General features: G+C 36.6%; 1 protein-coding gene across 1 annotated transcript in view; it reads left to right on the forward strand.

The window, feature by feature from the left end:
* Lrp1b (LDL receptor related protein 1B) overlaps positions 1-22,903 on the forward strand; it is a 1,711,024-nt gene that overhangs the window by 1,351,888 nt on the left and 336,233 nt on the right. The window contains exon 42 of the mRNA XM_048345540.1: positions 21,362-21,551. Within this exon, the coding sequence (XP_048201497.1) occupies positions 21,362-21,551 (190 nt within the window). The remainder of the gene's footprint in view (positions 1-21,361; positions 21,552-22,903) is intronic.

The following is a 22,903-nucleotide window of genomic DNA, read 5'->3' on the forward strand; positions in this document are numbered from 1 at the left end:
AAAAGAGCTAAAAAAAATAGTCTGGAAGAAAGATAGCCTCTTTAACAAATGGTGCTGGCAAAACTGGTTCAACACATGCAGCAAACTAAAATTAGATCCTTATATATCACCCTGCACCAAAATCAATGCCAAATGGATCAAAGACCTCAAAATTAAAACAGATACCCTGATAACACTAAAGGAAGAAGTTGGAGAAACACTTGGGCTCCTTGGCACAGGATGGACCTTCCTTAACAAAGACACAGAAATGCTACAAATGAAAGAAAGGATGGACAAATGGGACTGCTTTTTTTTTTTTTTTTTTTTTAAAGATAGACTCACATAGCTCAGGTTGGCTCTAACCTGCTGTCATTTTGCTTTCACTTCCCTGGTGCTAGGACTATTAAAGTTGTGTGCCAAAATGTCTGGCTGTTGGTTTACTCATATGCTTCCCTATTGTGTTCGTACAATGTTTCATGTGATTGCATCTCTTGGAAGACCTGTTAAAACTTAAATTGATGGCCACTACATATAAGGTTTCTAATTAAGTTCCTTAAGGACAGTCTTTGGAATTTAACTTCTGATACTGCTGGGAATGGTTTATTGCTCTAGGAGATGCATCATTGCTCTAGGTCCTTAATAACTGATTGTAATTGAGTTCCTGTCCCATGAAAGTGTAGGATGAGAGGAGGCTCAGTCATGTGCTGCTCATATAAGAGTGAGTACATCTGTTATTGCCCTGTTGAAATCATTCCTGTTTCTCTGTTGTTCTAACCACACTGCCCAATTATTGCAGGTTTTTCTGACTCTGAAAATATAATTTGTTTATATTAATGTATTGCATTGTAAGTAAAAGTATGAATCATGAAATCTAACATCTCTGCCTGAAAGCTTTTGTAGTAAGCCCCTACCCCATTCCAGAGAAATTATATGGCCCATTTTCAAATATACATATGTATGTATGTACTTAACAGAAAGATTTGCTTACTACAATCTAGTAGTGCTGAAGATTTTTGCAAGCTTAAAACATCATAATTTTTGTTGGATGTCATTATCAACAGGCTGCTTTGTTCTTTAGACATCTGAACATTGCTTCATTTCATGAATCAACATAATTTATTTAATTGTCTTACTTTTGTATATGGACCTTAGAGCATTTAATATGTTTTCCTATTACAATAATGTTATTAATTGACAGTTGTATACAAATGACCTACTGTGTGTGTACTGTGGTTATAATCTGAATTTCTTTAGGTAGAATTTTTGAATCAGAAGACATACACTTTATTTCTAGTTAACTCATACATTGAATAATGATGGAAGAGTACCAACAGCTTCCCAAACCTTTCCAACAAATTATATAATTACATTTTTTGAACTTTGCCAACCTGGACATTCATGGTTCTGACAGATATAATTTTTAGCCTGGCAACAAGTACCTTGTTATTCTGTATGATCTCCTCATGTTATCATTCTTATTCCATGGCATCTGAAACAGGATGCTCAGTTATAAGAGAGAATTTTCAACTGTACTTTACTATTGTCCTGGGCCTGATTTGTTGTTGTTGTTGGCAATGACTCCTAACAATAAGTATTAGAAATAGTCTCTATGTTTCATTTTGCTTCATTCCTCTACTAAACAGCTGCTCCTATTCATGCTCATCCATAAAAGTCCGAAACTTGATTCTTTTGGTTAGTTTATATTTCCAATCTCATATACTAAAATCTTGGTTTATCAAAGCCTTTTTTCTTTTTTTCTTTTTTTTTTTTTTTTGGCCGGTCCTAGGCCATGAACTCAGGGCCTGAGCACTGTCCCTGGCTTCTTTTTTGCTCAAGGCTAGCACTCTGCCACTTGAGCCACAGCGCCACTTCTGGCCATTTTCTGTATATGTGGTGCTGAGGAATCGAACCCAGGGCCTCATGTATACGAGGCAAGCACTCTTGCCACTAGGCCATATCCCCAGCCTCAAAGCCTTTTTCTTCCATCTATTTGTCATTTATGTCTTGTCTGATATTCTATCAGTATGTAGAAATTCACTGAAAAGAAGGAAGAGCATCATATAATGTGTGATTCATTATTTCTCCAAAGTTCTCCTAGTCTGTATCTTCAAGAAATTACACTAGTTACCATTCTCTTGTAGTAGTTGTCTTCTTGACACACGTATTCTGATTGCTTTCAGTAAGACAAATCCACATTTTTGAGTTTTGTTGTTGAGCCATCTCTCTCCCCAAACAGCAGTTACAGCTCCAGTTTTCATACCCACATACAAGATTGGCACCTAGAATGGCTGAAGTTCTTGTCATGATACAACTGGACCCATTAGAGTACCTGGGTCCCTCTAAAATAGCCTATATCCAGGGTGTTTTGTGAATCTACAAAACTAGACTATTTCTGAGAAGTTGCGTTATATCCCTAAAAAGTAGAAGGCACATCAAAATCAATATCCATTTTGGGAATTGGTGACTCAGGCCTTAAATCTTCAGTTAATCAAGAGTGAGATGTATTGCAAGTCTTTCCAATTTAACATCAGTCCATGCAGAAAAGTTATATGATGCTTGTGTCAACAGAAAAGTTGGGTGATTATATGTTCTATCCTTGCTATGGTGTATGTGTGAATAAGAGGGTCTCTGTATAGGCCAGCAGTGCAAAGAGGAAGATCATATTTCACAAATAACCAGAATCAGAAAGCAGGGCCAGTTTGGACTGCTTAGGAAATAAAATGAACACTTACCTCCAAAAACAACTAAAATAAAAAGGAGTTGGAGGTATTCCTCACGTGCTAGTTTTGTTGTCAAGGTGGTGTTCAGAGTGGTTACAGTTACATATGTAAAGTAGTGAGTACATTTCTTGTCAACTTGCCACCACCTCCCTCATTTTTCTCACACCTTCCCTCCTCCCTAGACACATTAGTTAGTTTTAAACATATCATCTTGTAAATATCACTCAATTTGAACACTAGAAATGCAGGGAGACTAAAGTCAAAACCAATTTGAGCTTAAAAACCATCTTACTGACAATGATTCACCATGTTCTGAAGCCACATTTAAATTATAGACTGCTTGTTCTTGTGTAAAGCACTTTCACACTCACTTTTCCATTTTTGATTTGGAAGACCTGATAATTGAAGTCATAAAATCAGGAGGGAAGGATTTGGAAATACTTTCAAAATGTAGTTAACAATTGAGAGTATTCAGTTTGATGTGGACAATGTTAACATGTTTTCACCATCTAAGTGCTCTTCAGAAACTAATCCCCATTTATGAGCATTGTGAAATACAAGAGTGATGAAATAAACTCTACAATCAGAGGAAAATGTTAGTTGTTCTGCCACTCACTCTTTCTTTTATTATAACTAGTCATTGTCTCGTTAGTTTCTTTCTTTCTGTTCCAAATGATTTCCTGCCTTATGGCCATCTAAGGAACACAGAGGAAGGGTAAAGAATTAATTAAAGTTCTAATGGCACAATTAGTAGTAAGTGTGAACTGTTAAAGCATTTCCTCAGATGTTTTATGACTTGTGAGACATCATCTTCACCAGAGCCATTGAATACTGACCACCTGCTCTCTATTACTGCAACATTATATAAGCCAACTGACAGAAAGCAATCTGGTCTCCAATGATTGGACTACTGAAGCAACTGACAGGCAGATATCACAAAGGTAAACTGTGAAAGCTAAATAGTATGGCAAATAGTAACTCAAGCAGGTGTTTAATGGAGAAATACTATTAAAACCACCCAGAAGTTGCAAAATGAATGCATTGTTTACTCATATTTTTATGGTGTTCTTTGTTTAAATGTTTGAAGGCTGTCACTTTAAAACTAATATGGCATGCCATACAGTTGTTATTACCTATATGAGGTTGCAACATGAGTCCTGAAATATATTGTACTTTGTAGAGAAAGTTTGTTACATAGGAAAGTTTTTGGTGCTGAAGCAGTATCAATTTAAAATGTATACTTGGGGTAGTAATGCTCTAACTTAAATGGATACATTCCTAAGTACTCAATGAGGCAAATAAATTATGCAATTCTGAATGAACTTAGAAGGAAAAGCAGTGATTAATAGTTTCATCAAATTAAGACTATTTGTTTCTGCATTGCTCTACTTGATTTTTTTTTTCTGGGGCTGAGTAGCATGGAATTTCTTATATGACTTCTTCAATTATTGATTTGTTGCCTGTCTGTTCTCTAGGAAAGTCAGATGAAGATCAGCATGACAGTATTTATAGGCTGAATCTCAGCTGTGGGATGTAATCCATCTTCGTTAAATTCAGTAAAAGTGATAGATGGCATTTGGCAATGTAATGATGTGATCGCTCTAGTAGCACGATTTTAAATCATAAGCTGTTGCTTTCTGTTGTGTAGATATTTAATCAGTTATATACTCCATTACTGATTTAATTCAGAATGTCGGTGGCAGGTGAATAATGTATTTGTATATGAATATCATATTGTATTAATGTTCCTTCATTTAAGAGTTATATTTCTTTCAAAATAATAACCTGTTGCTTCATGACTAGAATAAATTTAATGGATGTAATACACATTAAACACCTGTGGTTTGAGGTTGTTAGTGGGAAAAAAAAAGTATGTATTTCTTCATATCTCTGTCAGAACTTCCCTGAATCACTGAATTCTATAATAATATTTTTATTTTCTGCAACTGCTCAAAAATCTTTATTTAAAATGCAGGTATAGATAGATTAATTATGGTCTTTGGTGCTGTTCCTAACCTCTTTTTTTGCTCAAGGCTAACACTCTTCCACTTGAGGTATAGTGCAACTTCTGGACTTTTCTATATAGTTTATTGGAGATAAGAGTCCCACATGCTCTCCTGCCCCAGCTGCCTTTGAACTGTGGTTCTCAGATCTCTGCCTCCTGGGAAGCTAACATTATATTTATGTATATATAATATTATATATATATATATACACACACACATATATATACATATATCCCATTTTATATGTGTATATGCAAATATAATCTCTCAATATGTTTAGTTTTAGATTTATAGGCACATTTGATCTACCACAAAAGAAAGGAGGCCATGCAACCTATCTTTCTTTGAGTCTGGAGTCTTTCCATTTACTTATGAATGGTACAATATCGTTTTTTTCTGGTGTATGAGAATTTTTTTTGTATATATACCAAATTCCTGTGATCCATTCATCCTTTGAAAGACATCTGGCTTGATTCCATATCTTGTCTGTGATAAATAATGCTACAAAGAATATGGGTTGTACTGGTGGATGTAGTGTGGTTTGGGTAAATGCACAGGAATTGGATTACTCGGTCTTACAGTATCTTTACGTTCAGTCTATTGAAGAACCTCCCTATTGCTTGCTAATGTGGTTGAATAAGATTACATTCCCACCATCAGAATAACAAAGCACCTTTTTGCCACATCCCCACCAATGTTTGGTATTATTCATTTTCTTGATGACTATTGTAACTGGGTGAGATGAAATCTCAATACTGTTTTAATTTGCATTTATTTTATGGCCAGAGATGTTGAACCTTTCTTCATGTGCCTATTGGCCATTTTTACTTCTTCCTGACAATATCCCATTTATAGACTGGGGGGTTGAATTATTAAGGTTTATTTTGGGGGTCTTGTTTATTTATTTATTTGTTTTTTTGTTTGTTTTGCCGGACCTGTGGCTTGGTCTCAGGGCCTGAGTGCTGTCCCTGGCTTCTTTTTGCTCAAGGTTAGCACTCTATTTGTTGAGCTCCACTTCTGGCTTTTTTTTTTCTGTTTATGTGGTGCTAAGGAATCAAAACCAGGACTTCATGCATGCTAGGCAAAGACTCTGCCAATAAGCCATATTCCCAGCCCCCCAGGGGCCTTAATTTTTGAGCTCTAAGTATATTTTGTATATTAGGTCCTTGTATGACGCATAGCTGGTAATTTTTTTTTCTCATTTTGTAGGATTTTTTTTATTTCTTCATGGTCTTCTTTCCTACATGCATATATAAGCATATATGTATGCATATATAACATATATATCTGTGTGTTTACACATACTTTTTGTATTAATTGTGTATTACTAAGTAGCAAATAATGATGAGGTATATATTTAAAATGAACATATACTTTCATAATCAAAATTCAAATAAAAAGTTTTTTTTTTCCTTAAACTGAATATTTTTTAAAGTTTAAACTGAAAGGAAATGTCCCAGCCATCCTAGAGGACCATGCGGAGATAATCACAGACAGGAGAAGAAGGCTCATAGGAGGTTTATTAGTGGGGAGTTACCCCGGGAGTTACCACGTTATCACGGGAGAGGGAGCTACATGGCATCTACACCTTATCTAGGTGACAGCTTCTCTCTCTGGGGGCAAATGGGGAAGTAGTTAGGTAGTGAGTAGGAGTGGCTCATTAGGTATGGGTGGATCTGGGGGCTAGTTGGAGGAGCTGAGGACCTGAGACTAGGGAAATGCTAACATTCCCCATTTGTTGTTTATTAATAACAGAGGAGGGGTATCAGGATGGGAGTATGGGCAAAGGTTGTTTCTTTTGGAGCTACTTCCTGCTGTAAAGGGGCGAAGTAGTCAGGGGTCTCTGATTCATCATTTGGCCTGGTACCATCCAATAAGTATTTGTTTGACAGTTTGGTTGGTAAAAGTCCTCATCATTTCCATGAGAATGGTTATCAGGGACAATGGGTGTCATGGTCTCCTCTGGCTACTTCTTGCAGCTTGGGCACATCAGTGAGTCACTGGGTCTTGGGTCTTTAGGGGTCCAGATCTGCACTGGGCAGAGCAGTGTAGTAAGGATGGTCTTGAACTGCAAGTTCCCAGGTGGCGTCCTGGGTGAGGGATGTTATCCTGTTAAAAGAGACTTGAAAATGACATGGGAGGGAGAACACACCCTGCGCACAAGCCAGAAAAGTTCCACTTGGAACATAAACTCAATTGTGGCCAATTACAAGGAAGGAGGAATAACTGGACTGGGGGCAGAAAGGAAGTGTTTAGGGATAGTGGACTGGACTGGTTGGGAGTAACAAGACAGAGGCATATATATATATATATATATATGTGTGTGTGTGTGTGTGTATATATGTATATATATACATATATGTATTAGTTGTGACTCATAACTCATAACTAAAACTAAAAACCCATATATATGTATATATATATACACACAAATAGCAAGTAACAAAGGCAAGAGTGCAAGTTTCTGTCCAGATGGAAAATGGACAGGTATGGACATTAGGTGGGTAAACAACTATTCCTCTTGATCTCCTGGCTCTGATTAATTTTGAAAGGGCAAGTTTAAATTGTCTCCATTTAAGATGAGACTTCATCTCTTAAGCCTCTTCATGGTTCCTCGTTGTCACGATTGACCATTCCTTAGATAGCTTGTCCCAGTTGGCATTCACGGTGTTTGAACTCAAGGCCTGGGCACTGTCCCTGAGCACTTCTGCTTGAGGCTAGTGCTCTACCACTTGAGCCACAGTGTCGCTTTCAGCATTTGGCTGATTCTCTTGAGCCAAACTTCCAGTCTGGATCTTTGCTAGTTAGTTGGGTCATGGAGTTTTATATATATATATATTTTTTTTTTTTTCCTGCCCGGGCTGGCTTTGAACTGCAATCCAAGGAGTCTTAGCCATAAAAGCCCTTTTTATTTCCAATTAGAACAACAAGAGAACAGAGAGAATAGGAGTAGAGCTTACCTGTAACTTGTTGAGAATTGACCAACAAGTACTTAGCAGAGTTCTGCTGTAACACTTAGAGAACAACAGACTGAATGAGATCCATGTGCCATCAAATAAAATCATATCATTTAACCTTACCAGCAGGTGGAAGAGAACACAAATGAATTAACAATCAAGAGGGCAATGGGTCAGGACAATGTAAAAGTCTCAGCTTCAGTGGATCCAAAGTGGCTGTGTCTTCCATCCTGAATCAGCAGGCCTTGTTAGTCATGTGTGATGGAGGCAGGCAGGAGAGATGGGTTGGATCTGGGCAAGGCTATAGTGGAATTTCTCAGAGTCCCCTGGATAGATTGTCACACCTCCTGCTGGGCTGCCTGTAAATTTCTACACAGACTGGTTAAAGACATTTGGAATCTCCCAGTATTCCCTGGTTGCTTACTCTGAGTACTCTGGCTTTTGTAGGCTGGTGCCCTACTGATTTAAGCGGGGTGACAACTTTAAAAATATTTTAGAAGGCTTGGGCCTTTAACCATCTTCCTAGTCACAAAATCCACATAGACCAAAGGCCAACCAAGTCTGCTCTCTGCAGCAGCCAGGACAGTTTCTGAGACATGGAGGGGGAAGACACCAATGCTACCCTAATGCAACTCTGTGGCCACCAAACACAACTCTGATGCTTTTAACCTTGGAGTAAGTCTCGGTTGCAACTCTGTCATGATATGCCTGCTGTAAGTCCAACTCTAATATGGGGGGGTGGGGGGAAGCAGATCCAGGGCAGGAGCACTCTAGGCCTGTCAAAATCTTCACAGGACTGCTAGATTCCCTGAGCAGTTTTCCATGTAGGAGAGAGAGAATAAGGAATCACCAGTAGTGAAACTAGGCAGTTTGGGAGCAGACTGTGGGGGCAGCCTCCTGTAGCCACGGGCTGCCACAGTCCACGCAGCTTGCACACATGTCGACCTACATCCTATATGAGGGACAAGGTAACAAACAGTACAAGAAATGTATCCAGTGCCTAACATATGAAACTGTAACCTCTCTGTACATCGGTTTGATAATAAAAATTTGAAAAAAAATAAAAGCAAAATATCAATCCTGGGTCAGGAAAATCGAGGTTAGTAGCCACATTTGTACACTCGTTCCAAAATGACTCTGGTTCCTTGATCTTAAAGAGTTTATGAGATTACAGGAGAGAAAAATGAAGAAGCAAAATCTTCTATACCAAACTATTGTCAGGAACAGATGTACACTTGATGTTTAGCATAGATGGACATAAAAAATAACACTGGTTTTACACCATTGTACTTATACCACGTGCTGCATATTAGAACCTTTTGGAGTCTTTCTTAGACACATTTGCTTGTACCCAAACACGATCAGTTTGGGTTTAAAACCTGGGTCTTTTTTTCTTTTTTTTCTTTTGGCTTGGAGTCTGGTGATATGAGTCAGGATTGCCTCCAGGCTATTCACTGTGACTCCACCCACAGGTTGCAAACATCATTTTAACACAAAACTTAAAGTAAGTTAAAATAGTAGTCACAAGCAAGTAACTTTAAAACCATAATGCCAGTTTTTACATGTTTCTGCAGACAGACAGACACACAGACACACAGACAGTTGTGCACAAGCTTTGGGGCGCACTTACTTTTTTTTTTTTTTTAATTGGCGATGTAAATTTTCTGGAATTCCAGTGGCAAAATAATATTATTTTGCCCATATTTTAGAACCACGTGGTCAGTTAGAAAACAAAATCTTTTCCAGCAAACAAAAATTTTCACAAGTTATCCAGTGAGGAAATGGAGAAGCCACATTTTGAGAAACCAGTTCAGCTCCAATGGCGGGCTAAAGTGGGATGCTATGACCAGAGAAGGTCCAGGAGATGGGAGAAAGGACATGAACAAAACATAGACATGTGGCATGGTGCAATGGTGGTGGAGCTGGTCAGAGCCATGGCAGGCTCACAGCAAGACACCTTCACCTTCAGCATTTGAATTACAAGGCACATTTGGAGTGCAAGCCCACAGTTACAGAGTTTAGGGTCGGGGGCAGGGTTACCGGGAGCTTGAGTCTCCACATCCCTGCCCAGCCTGGAGGAATTTGGCATGCCCATTACCTGGGGGATGGGTGGGCTTCTACCTCCAAAAGTTTTTGGGACCTTGATGGAACCAAGATGGCACTTGCTAAAATCAGTTCTATTGTCCACCACATGGTCAATGCTAGAAAAAACAGGATTTAGCCAACAACAAGCAGAACTTAACCGAATTTCCAAGCTTAATAAACATCAATAACAAGAACAGAAAACCTTTCTTTGTGTCTTTCAAAGCAGATGTTAAACAAATGTTGGTACCTTTGGAAGCTAATACCAGCCCATCCTACAGGCAGAGTTTAGAGAGAGGCAGAAAGAGAAAGAGAGAGAGAACTCCATCCACCTGAGCGCTCATAGAAGTTATGTGAGTCCTGTAAAATATTCTAAATTTGTAAGATTGGGCTCAAACTTGAGCAGCTTTCCTGTTACCCACTTGATGAGTGACCAGCAGAGCTGAACTAGAGATCAGTTGACTCCAAACACCCACAGTTGCTGATTCCCTTGACCTAGCCCAGTGGCTTAAGGTGGGCGGACCAGTGGCCTTCCCTGGGTGTGGGGCTCGGAACTTGGAGCCAAGATTTATGGTGGCCCAGTGGCCTTATGGAAAATTCAAGCTCCCAGCTAATGTTCACTCACCCTGGTTGGAGTTCCAAATCTTTTGTGGTGGATGATTGTGCCCCTCCCGTGGTAAGTGATTAGTGGAGCTGAAGAGTTAAATACCAAGCATCCCTGGTATTACTCCAGTCAGCTGAAATGTAGGAGACAATCAGCAATGAGGCTGTCACCCCAGTAGCTGTATCCCGGACCGAGCATGGAGTGTGGCCCTGAAGCCATTTCCCTGTGGCCCTATGCTACGGTCATTTGGAATGGGGCTCGGAACGTGGCAACAAGATTTTTAATGTGGCCCTGAAGCCACGGCCTGTCGCCCTACAGTAAATCAGAAAATTGGATCCAGAGCCCTCGGTTAGATGATCACTTACCCTGGTGTGAGGGCAAATTTGTAGATTGTCATGGTGGATAGAAGTTGAGTGCTTGGTCAGAAGTTACTTTGGTGGTCCTCAGGGTGGGCTTAGGACAGCAGAATAGGTCCCAGGGGCAGCTTGGACCCCACCCCCCAGAAATGGGGGAGCAAATCTCCCGAGGAGCCTATTCTGTTTTCGGCACCAATGAAAGCATAGGTCTTGGCCATACCAGAGGACCAGGCAAAGATAATCACGGACAGGAGAAGAAGGTTCATAAGGAGGTTTATTAGTGGGGCCATAGTTACCACGGGAGAGGGAGCTACAAGGCGTCTGCAGCTTAGGTGGCAGCTTCTCTCTCTGGTGGTAAAGGGGGAAGTGATTAGGTAGTGAGTAGGAGTGGCTCATTAGCTATGGGTGGATCTGGGGACTAGTGGGAGGGAGGAGCTGAGGACCTGAGGCTAGGGAAATGCTAACATAAACTGCCATTAACTAAAATTCAGCTGACAAGACTTCCTAATTGTATATTATATTTTAATTCTACTTAAGTATCTAAGTGTATATTTATCATATGTAGATAAGAGCCATTAATAGTTTTCAATTACTTTCATTTAATAGTTATTAAGCATAAGTGATTAGCTAAAATTAAAATTAAATACTAATCTGAGAAATGTAGATTTCTCAAAATGGAAATAACTGGTTATCACAAATAATAGTTATAATTATTTTCTTCAAACTAAGAGAGTTAATTATTATCCCTTTACTAAAGAAAAATTTTATTTACTTATTGTTCAATTTAAGGTATTTATATACAACATATTTATGTATTTGATCAAGATATTTATATAAATTTGTAAACAAATTCTACACCAGTATTTGGAAGTTTGGCTTTTACTGTGGCTCTTGAGTCTGGAACTAATCAGAAGTCAAACCGCTTCAAAAGTGAAGAACTGAGAAAGCAGTTGGAGGTTTTCAACAATAACACTTCTTCCATTCCAAGTTTCTTCATGAAAATTCATCAGTTCATTCTTCGAAAGTGAAAAAGTTATGGCAGATCATTTTGCTGAATCAGAATGGCATACAAGTGATGGTACTCCTTCAAACCAGAGTGAAAGCAAAGTCTGAAATCAGGAAATAAATTAATTCAGAAGCATAGTTACAGACAAAAAAAAAAAAAAAAAAAGATCACTTGTAGTACTAGACCAAAGTCTGAATTGAGAAAGACTAAAGTGAAGGAAGGAAAAGTGAAGAAACATAGGCCTAAAGTGTACAAAATAATAATGGTTGGATTAAATTCTATGTTTCTAATGAAGATGTCAGATTTGTGACTAATATATGCATGGTTCATAAATATACAAGTATCTATTCTATAAATAAGTATTCATTATCAGGAAATAGCTCATATGCTGGATACATAATTAAATTCTGTTCAGAGACAAAACGCCAATTTGATATTGTTAGATTTTTCCCAGAGCCCTCATTTCAACCCATCCCTCAAGATTCTATTCTGAACCTTTTTCTCATCTTTTCTACTTGTGGAAAATAAATGCCTGCAGGTTATGCTCCATTAAGAATAAGAGAATATGATAGCAAATAATAAAACATCAATCATTAATTAATTAGGAAGTTATCCTCTAAAGGGTATTATTTTCAGAAACAGTATTTGTTCACAGAAACATGTATTTAATAATGAAATATAAAGACACCAGGGTCTTAGTTTGGCTAAGAAGACCCAACTGATTTCTCTCAAATTACACTATGGGATTATCATCTATTCTAGCTGTTTATAACTGCATCACTGTTGGGATTGCTTTGCATCACGTGAATTGATCTGGTAAAGACTAGATATTATGCCAGTTCCTTCAAATGAGCCTAGGCACTGTTTTTGCCTAAAGATTTACTTCCTTTTCCCTTGAAGGAAGATGGGTTTTTGTATGTGTTACCTCCTTTTGTTTCTTCCAGGATTGTCACAATGGTAGCCAATGTGGAAACATGTCCAAATTTGTATATTTTTCAGCTGATTCGGGAATCCTAACACTTAGATCTTCCTTGTTTTCAACATGAAAACAAGCAAAACAAAACCAGAGCATAAGACCAAATACCTGACTTCCACTTAAACGCTTCAAGCAGTTTCTCTCTGCTTCAATACTCTTATAGGGAAAGTTGTACCTTTTTTTTTTTTTGGCCAGTCCTGGGCCTTGGACTCAGGGCCTGAGCACTGTCCCTGGCTTCTTCCCGCTCAAGGCTAGCACTCTGCTGCTTGAGCCACAGCGCCGCTTCTGGCCGTTTTCTGTATATGTGGTGCTGGGGAATCGAACCTAGGGCCTCGTGTATCCGAGGCAGGCACTCTTGCCACTAGGCTATATCCCCAGCCCCAAGAAAGTTGTACCTTTGTTCTGGAAAAAAAAAAAGGAACAAATAAATAAAACTATTATGTTCTTCAGTGTAAAGATTCTCTTTTGACATGGACATGTTTTACTAGCTCTGCTTAAAGGGAATTAAAACCACTCAAAGATTGATAAATGAAAGTCTTGTAGAAGATGGAGTGATATCTAGGCAAACAAGTTTCCATTCGGGTGGTGATTGCTTGAGCAACTAGAATAATAAATACAACCGAAAGTGAAGGTAAAATTGTTACCCACTCAGACATTTTGCCTCCTGTGTTGTGAGCTGGGTAAGGACTTAAATTTAATGCATGTACATTCATGAAGGAGGTTTTATAGCAATGCATTGTCCATGAGGTAAAAACAATTCCGTAAAGTGTGATGCTTTGTTACCCCCTTTTTATTATAGTCTAACTGGTTATTTTTTACACAATAAGAGGTTGATGTTGAATTATTTGTTTATTACTGACCTTACCGGATGCATTGGTCTTCTAGGTGTTCAGTCCCAAGAAAGAAATGAGAATTTTTCTTTATAGTAGAATTATTCCTTTTTAAAAATTTTAGACAAGAATATATATCATATCTATCTATCTATCTATCTATCTATCTATCTACACCTATATACTGGTTTAGCTGTCTTATAACCTAAACATGGTAAAAGTGGCTAAAAAAATTATACATGGAGAGGGTACATGCAAAGTGTAGTGGTACATTCAATTTGAATATTGATACTCAAATATTTCACAGACAGTACTAGAACATCCCACTGGAACGGATATTAGTATCCTCTATCAGTGTATAAATGTCTTGATACATGACCAAATTGTCTTAAGTAATCTGAAGAAAAATTAAAAAAATATGAAAGATATTTTAGACTTCCAACTTAGTATATTTATTAACATATGGAGCAAAAAGGAAATATGATCCAGGCTCATTTATATGCCCAATTGGGTAGAGTCTAAACCATTGTAAGCAGTCTTCATTCAAAGATTTTACAGGTGAATTTTCAGATGAAGAGTTAGAAAGACAAAAAAAAACCCAGTTCTTTATTTGTAAAACATTGGAATAAGATAAACTCTAGAAATTGATTACTTAGATTTTCTACAATGTCTTCAGTAAGTAACAATTCAACAATATACATATATATTAACAGAGTTTTGTATGATGTCAAATAAGTGCACACATTTACATATATACAAACAGTAATGAATTTAAAGAGTATCTTTTATACTTCACAATAATTCTAGGATTGCTGTTAGAGGCCAATATGTGTAGAAATTTAATTAGACTATCTCAAAAACAGCTAGCAAAAACAAATAAATAAATGAAAATATGCTAAAAGAAATATACTCATTTGTGGGCCTAAATTCCACATTCCTCCCCCCCCTCCCCTGGTCTTCTGGGGAGACACCAAGTCCCAAATTGTGAAGGGCAGTCGGCTCTGCTTCTCCTGCCAGCAGGAGAGGTGGAGCATGTCCCTGTTGGGCTAAGCTAAACTGAGGTAGGGCTGCAATCTCCCCCGAGGGTATGGTACGTTTCAACATTTTCCAGGCTCTCCTTGCTCAAGTGTGCTTAAAGTCCAATCTGGTGTGGAGCATGGGCCTTAGTATCTTAACAGTCGGTTCACTCCACTGACTATGCATTTGCCCCATCTGGATGGGCATGTCCTACCCCTGAGACATGACTTACTCAGCGTATCCTGTGGGGTTATTAAACCCCGAAATCACTGGCCATGCGTTCGTTTGCCCCGTGACTCGCCGCCAATTTGTGGGGCCTGAATCCCATGTCTCTGTGCTTTCCCCGGGGAGACGCCAAGTCCCAAATTGTGAAGGGCAGTTGGCTCTGCTTCTCCTGCCAGCAGGAGAGGTGGAGCATGTCCCTATCGGGCTAAGCTAAGCTGAGGTGGGGCTGCCGAAACCCCCAGTCCCAATCCCTCTCATGTTTAAGAGCAGACGCCAGACACAAGGATCTCGGGGAGCTGGTCCGATGGACTGCCAGCCTCAAAAGATTTTACTCAAGGGAGGGGTTTATATAACAGTAATGGGGGCAGGAAGAGGAGGGATTAACTGGGTATTAATGATTGGCTAGTGGACTGTCCATCACGGTGATGTCACGAAACTTCCTCTATGGGCGGAGACCACAGCCGCCCAAGGACCGGGCCTCTGGGGTCTCCGGCCACCATGGTGGCACACGTGCTTGCCGCTGAGGGGCAGGGGTTGGTCTGGCTTCTTTTCCGGTTGAAGCCGGAAGGGAGGCGGGACCAGCTAGCTAGGTCATCCCCTCTTAAAGGCACAGCCATCCCTGACACTCATTTCCTAACTTATCTACCCCTCTGTACATCACCTTTAAAATGATAATATTTAAGTTAAAAATTAAAAATGCCACTGAGGCATGGATCAAGGGATAGAGTGCCAGTGTGAGATCATGAGTCCAAACTCTAGTATTAGAAAAAAAGTAAGCATATTTATACACACATATATAAGTATACATATGTGTATGTTGTTTATTAAAACATGAACTTGTAAAATTAAAATTTATACACCTCACCTATGCTTAGTCTATCATCATTTTATTCTTTTCATCAATATAGGTTCCAGACCTACTTTTTTGAGATAAAATGCACATCTTACACAATTCACCCACTTAATGTGCACAGGAGAGTGCTTTTAAATATCACCGTCTCAGTAGCAGAACGTGTTCACCATCACCTAAAATCAAAACTAATCAAAATTAGCAGTCCCTTGTTCCTCCAGCCTACTCTCCAAGTTCCCTTAATTGTAGATGATTCCTAATTTACTCTTGTTTTTTTTTTTGTTTTTGTTTTTTTCTATGTGGTGCTGAGGAATCAAACCCAGGGCTTCATATATACGAGGCAAGCACTTTACCACTAGGCCATATTCCCAGTCTACTCTTGGTTTTAAAGACTTTCCTGGATATTCATGTAAATGTAATTATAATGAATAGTGCTTAGTTGGTTACATATTTTTAGCTTAAACCTGCTTGTAGTTCCTACACCATCTTTCACAAATACCTTGCTTTTTGTGGTCTTGAATAATATTTTATTGTATGGATATATCCCATTTTTCTCAACCATTCATCAATTGATCAAGACAGGGTTATTGTGATTTGGGCTCCACTATGAAGCTTCATATATGTGGGTATCTGTTTTCACTTATTTTGTGTGTATACATAGCTGTGGAACAGACAACCTCATTGGTAACTCTGATTAACATATGAGAAGATAACAGAAGTTTTATAAAGACCTTGAAGCAGCAATGTATAAGATTTCAAATCATTCTACTTCTTTGAAAATTGTATTTTATGAAAAAAAAATAACTATGTAAATTGACTCATGAATTAGACACAAGGAAGGGAAAGAAGGTTTATTAAATAGTATCAGATAGCATCATCTTATGTGTTCATAAGGGCATAGCTATTGGGCTCTTGTGATCCTCTGCTGTGAGTAGCCTAAGCCTTTACTAATTACTCCCCATGAGGGAAACCATAGAATCTATGTTTCTTTGGGTCTGGCTCACTTCACTTAGTACAATTTTTTCTAAGCCCTTCCATTTTCTTACGAATGGGGCAATGTCATTCTTTATGATAGAGGCATAAAATTCCATTGTGTATATGTACCACATTTTCCTGATCCATGCGTCTATTGAGGGGCATCTGGGTTGGTTCCACATTTTAGCAATGACAAATTGTGCTGCAATGAACATTGTTGTGCTGATGGCTTTAGTGTGCTCTTCTTTGTAATCTTTTGGGTAGATGCCCAAGAGTGGAGCTACTAGGTTGGAGGGGAGCTCTATGTTTAGCCTTCTAAGGAATCTCCATACTGCTTTCCAGAGTGTCTGAACAAGTTTACATTCCCACCAACAATGTAGTAGGGTTCCATTTTGGCCACATCCCCCCCAGCATTTGTTATTGTTAGTTTTCCTGATAATAGATATTCTTATTGGAGTGAGGTGGAATCTCAATGTTGTTTTGATTTGCATTTATTTTATGGCCAGTGATGTAGAGCACTTCTTCATGTGTCTCTTGGCCATTCTCATTTCCTCTTGAGAGAAGTCATATCACTGTTGTAATTACTTTCAACATGCCATGTGAAACCGTAGCTTTGTTGATGTTGTTGATGATCCTCTTGTATCCCCTTCCTATGGTTGTCCCCACACTATCACTCTATCTCATATGAGTACCCTGGATACTGTATATACTGTATTAGGACTAGCATGGGGAAAGGGAATATCAAAATCGAGAGACAAAGGATAAAAAGACAAATGACTCCAAAAGCAATACTTACAAAACCATTTGGTGTAAACCAACTGAACAGCTCATGGGGGGAGAAGGAAAGGGAGAGGGGGTGGGAAATCAGGGAGGAGGTAACAAATTGTAAAAGAAGTGTACCCACTGCCTTACATATGAATCTGTAAGCCCTCTGTACATAACTTTGACAATAAATAACTAATTTAGAAAAACATCTATGAAAAATTTAATTACAAATGAAGCAAAAAAGCTAAAACAAATGAATCATCAGTACATAAAACAGATATACATATTTATTGTTTCAAAACTATACATGTACACAGAATTTAGTGTAACTCAAAGTAATAGATTCCATACTTTATGGACACCTACTTTCATAAAGGACCTATTTTTAATAAATATTTAATTTTAGAATACTAAAAAAATAGTAACAAATAGAATTTTGACAAACTAACATTAAATAAATAATAAAGAAATAAATAATCATTTTCTTAGGTATAAAGCAAGGAAAGATAGACTACTTGTGAAAAGTTCAACAACAGGTCTATATTATGATATGGAAACAGGCTCTTGATTTTTCGAAATTCCAATGTAAAATATTATGTCTAGACAATTTTTATTTTAAGCTTGTGCATGAGTTAGAAATCATAGTCCAAGAAACGTGAACCTTCCAAATTTTTTATATTTAAACCAGTGGTATTATTTCAAATTCCAGCCACTGTTAGTATCACCTTAGAGTACAGTACAATAAGAAAGAAAATACAGCACATTCAACAGCAAGTCATGTTGACCCTTTGCAGCTAGATATACCTGTATGTGTAAGCTCAACTAGAGCAATAACAGTAATTTGACCATGGGACTACCTCTTTCAACTCCTTGCATTCACTTTACTATTTGATAAGCTCTTGACCTACCTTTAGGACAGTGAATGGACTAGAGAAACTGTTTTGTTGTTGTTGTTGTTATTGTTGTCGTTTCTTTCTTTTTTAGAGTTGATATGATGGAGGTATGTTCTCTATGTAATGAAGACCTTTGAAAAGCTATCAATGTTTCTAAACACAATAACTAAAACACAAGACATATTATAGTCATATTTCTGGGTAATTTTCCCTTGTAATCAGAGTAATTTGCCTTTTTTTCAGATAAATTTTCTAGTGATATTACTTTCCTTAGGTAAACTTTCTTATGCTTTTATATTTCCCTACTCAAACCATATCAGAAGTTTTCTCATACTTAGTTAAATCAAATTTCTCCTCCAAGATGAGGATATTCTCTCTCTCCTTCCTTTCCTTCTCTCTTTCCTTTTCTTTTTTTTCTTTTTTCTTTCTCTTTCCCTCCTTCCCACCTTCCCTCCTCTCTCTCTCTCTCTCTCTCTCTCTCTCTCTCTCTCTCTCTCTCTCTCTCTTTCTTTCTTTCTTTCTTTCATGAAAGGGGTAAAAAGGTAGTGTTGCTGTGGTTATGCATCCCATTTCCAGTGTAATTCTTTTCTTGTGGTGAAAAGAATAGATTTTCAGAGATAGCACTATCATCATTACAGTCTTAATTATGCCAATTCTAAATTCTTTAGTTCCAAGGATATTTGAGTCTGTATTGATTTACTTTGTACAATGTTTCATGTAAAGCTGAGTATATAGTTATTGTATTTTCACTATAAAGTACCTCAATTATTTTACTCTGGCTGTTCAACTGATTTGAGAACTTCATTTTGCAAACACATACCCATACCATAAGCTTTCACACTTGTTACTTTATCAGAGGTTGGAGAAGGATGTGCTACTTTATACAATTTTAGTAATTGTAATTTTTGTACATCTTTAATTGCCTTTCAAAAACTATAACATATACAATTTTGTTATTTTAAGAGCAATTTAAGATACACAAAATCATAAATTGTAGGCAAATGTTGCATATTATGCATAAGAACTGTCTGGTTTTCACCTACTACATAAAGAATATAGAAGAGATTATTCCTGAATGAAGTATGCACTTTTGAAGCCCTTGAATTTATGTCAACTAAAGAAAAAAAGCATTTGCTTCATCTCAGTTACTGTAGCAGGAGGCTTCTTTATGACTGGCAAAAGAAAAAGAGCTGCTTAATGGGGATGGTGTTCAATGGATTTATTATTCCTGTTTGTATTTTCTCCAAGTGTATCAGTTCTCATTCTGCTGTGAAGGATGAAGAGTTGTAGTGCTGAAAATACTACCAATAGAATCATAGCATATTCTAAATGAGCCACAAGTACTAAACGCAATGGAATGAATGATTTACTTGATAATAACTAAAATGCTTTTGACAGTTACCAACTGTCCATGCATTTATCCCAGCAAAGAACACCTTATGGGCCTTATATAAATACCTTAATTTTTATCATGATTGTGTTTTATATTTTGTCTTTCTTGGCTTCTGTACTAATCATCTTTATCAATTCCATGTAAACTGCATGTTCACTGTGAGAGTGGAGGCTGCTCATGGCAAGTTATTTGTTATACAGTTCTCAGAGTCATTGAGGTTAAATCTAATGATTCACTTATTTGTTTCTATCTCAGTGCAGAAAGATGATAATTATAAAGCCATCTCAAAAGAGTTGTAAGAGCATATTAAGTATATTATGAGAATATTATGCAGAAAGAGCTGGCATGAAAGTACTGGTTTAATTCTCAATCCTGTGACTAGAAGTTTGCTTCATTAGCCAAACAGGAATAATGAAACAAGCTTCACATTTATCCAAAATATAAAAGGGCATATGTAAAAGTACAAAATGTACGTTTCTAGTAAATAATTCTCAGTAAATAGCAAATACTAATTTTAATGCTCTTTAGTATTCTGTTCCTCTTAGAAAATAAACAAGTGGCAAAAATTTAATTGTATGTTAGAAACATAGTTAAGAAGCATTAATTATCATTTTGCATTCTCTCACAGTTCTATTGACCCTCAAATTAGATGTTTACACATCTTACACCTGAAAACAGCTTTCTTCACCCATTTGCTTTTGTAAGAACTAAAAGCATTTCTTTTTAGGGATACCGCGAGAGAAAAACAACTAAAATCTTTTTTGGTTATAATTTCTTAATGTTTTTGCTTGGGGTGTATATATCCTTTGCTATACTGAATGTGTTAAGAATAATAATTCTTAAAACCAACAATGTGAAGGAAAAACTAACCATTTGATTATACTGTAAGAATATACTCTAAGCACTTGTATTTTATTTATGATTAAAGCTCATTTGTTCTTAAAACACTTTTTTTCACCTTGCAGAGTATAAGGAATAATGTAGTACCATATTTATCTCTGTCTGACAAACGTTTAAATTGGTACAATGGTAATTTAATTTAATTTATTTTTATACCACATTTATAGGTAAAAATGAAGTACTTGTCATGTTAACTTATAGGATCACTGAGTAGCTGCATGTATTGATTTGTATTTGTTTTATTTTCCTGAATTATTAAAATGTTGATGAACTTATTTAAAGATATATAAAATTAATATAAAACTTATTTTAATTATACCCAAGTAAGGTTACTGACATACAAATTTTAAATGCATTTCTAGCTTATACACAGACCAACTTTTTTGAAAATTAACTACTAAGAAAAAACAAACATTTTTTCTACATAAGAGTTAAATAGTTCTGGGTATTTTTCAATATGAAGATTAAATATTTAATAACAATTTTTGCAAAGACTGTCCCCATGTAAATATGTGTGAATCTGTGCACAGGTATAGGCTTTTGTGTCTAACTATAAATTGTAGATATCACAAGATTTAATTTTAGAATATGTTAAGAAATGGTTGACAAAACAAGTACATATATGTATATGTTTACATATATACACACATATGTATATATACATCTATGTATGTATATGTTGTGTGTTTGTGTGTATATATACACATATATACACAGATATATACATAGTGCACAATTCATTATATATGGTTTACTTTTTTCTTTCCAGGATAATAATTGTTTTGCAAATACAAACTTGAAAAATGACTTTGTTTCTTCCTTATCAGATGTGGGCTCTGTCGAGGGACTTGCTTATCACAGAGCCTGGGACACGCTGTACTGGACCAGTTCCACCACCTCATCTATCACTAGACACACAGTGAACCAGGCACGGCCTGGAGCATTTGACCGGGAAGCCGTCATCACCATGTCAGAAGATGACCACCCACATGTGCTAGCCCTAGATGAATGCCAAAAGTAAGAGCTGCGTTTTCATTTTTAACTAAAGTTATATTTGAGAATAACACTCAAATATATTGATTTTGTTGAAGACTATCTTTAAAAATAAATGTAGTCTTCCATCCTTCATATGACTCATTTTAATGAGACCATTGTAAATATGAATAAACAAAATGTGAGTTATTTAATTAACAGGTATCTTCTCTGTGATGTGATAAAGGCAATTGCTAATAGTGATAAGAAAATTGGAAACAAAATAATGTTGGTACAAATAATTATAAATTTGAAATGAAATTGTTAATAATATATGTTGAAGCCAAATGAACGTTTTAACTTTAATCACTGAAACATTATTTTATAGTTATATTTTTAACAATGTATTTGAAAATAGTCTGAATAGTCTATATCTGTCTGCCGATAAATTGTTCAGACATTTAAAATAATACATGTAAATAATTAATAATATGAGGAAAAACCCAGGCTATAAAATAGAGTAAATTAAATATAGAATAAAATAAAATAGGACAATGTTGTGTTTATCGAGAGAATGTCTTAAAGGAAATAGTTACATAGAAAATAGGTCTGGCTCTTTAGCTAAAGAAAAAATTATTTATTGAATTTCACTCTGATAAAATATATCCAGGTGGTTATTTTTCTCCTAACAAATAAGTAACCCAGAGTAATCTAGGCTTCTATGGAAAGAAGCGCTTTAGTTGTGATGAAGAAAGAAAATATCTAAAGAATGAAAAGTAATAACAGATAACGATTGACCCAACATTTTATCAGAAGAAAAACTTCATAAATTAATCAGAAATGAGTATAAGCCTGGATATTTTTATAGAGTCAGAAGAAAGTAGAGTTAGTACATCTAATTGGACAGCATATTATTCAGTAAATTCTTGAAGGTTGAGATATATAATGGACCAGACTGAAGCAACACACATGCCTTTTTTTAAAAAGACTCTTGTTTGATTGTGCAGATTAGCCAAACCTACATACCAACTACTTCATTTACTTATATGACATATATAACTCATAACTCAGTAGATGTCAGTATGTCAAGATTGGATGCAAATGCTTAACTCTAAGATTCACAGAAATATCAGAACAGTACAATTAAAAAAATAAATAGTCCAACATAAAAAATAAAAAGTTGGACAAGGAAAATCAATTGAAACAAACATTTGGAGATAACTGTCAGTATTTTATATGCTTAGATTTAACTAATAAGTGCTTTGTCAGAAAACTATTTATTACATAGATTAAATTTTATATTTTCATTTTGCAAATAACACACTGTGCATTAGAACTAAACATATCTTAACTGGAAAATTATTTGCAATTAAAAATTTTAATATAAAACTAATAAT

Source organism: Perognathus longimembris, chromosome 4 (assembly GCF_023159225.1).
Source record: "Perognathus longimembris pacificus isolate PPM17 chromosome 4, ASM2315922v1, whole genome shotgun sequence".
Lineage (NCBI taxonomy): Eukaryota > Metazoa > Chordata > Mammalia > Rodentia > Heteromyidae > Perognathus > Perognathus longimembris.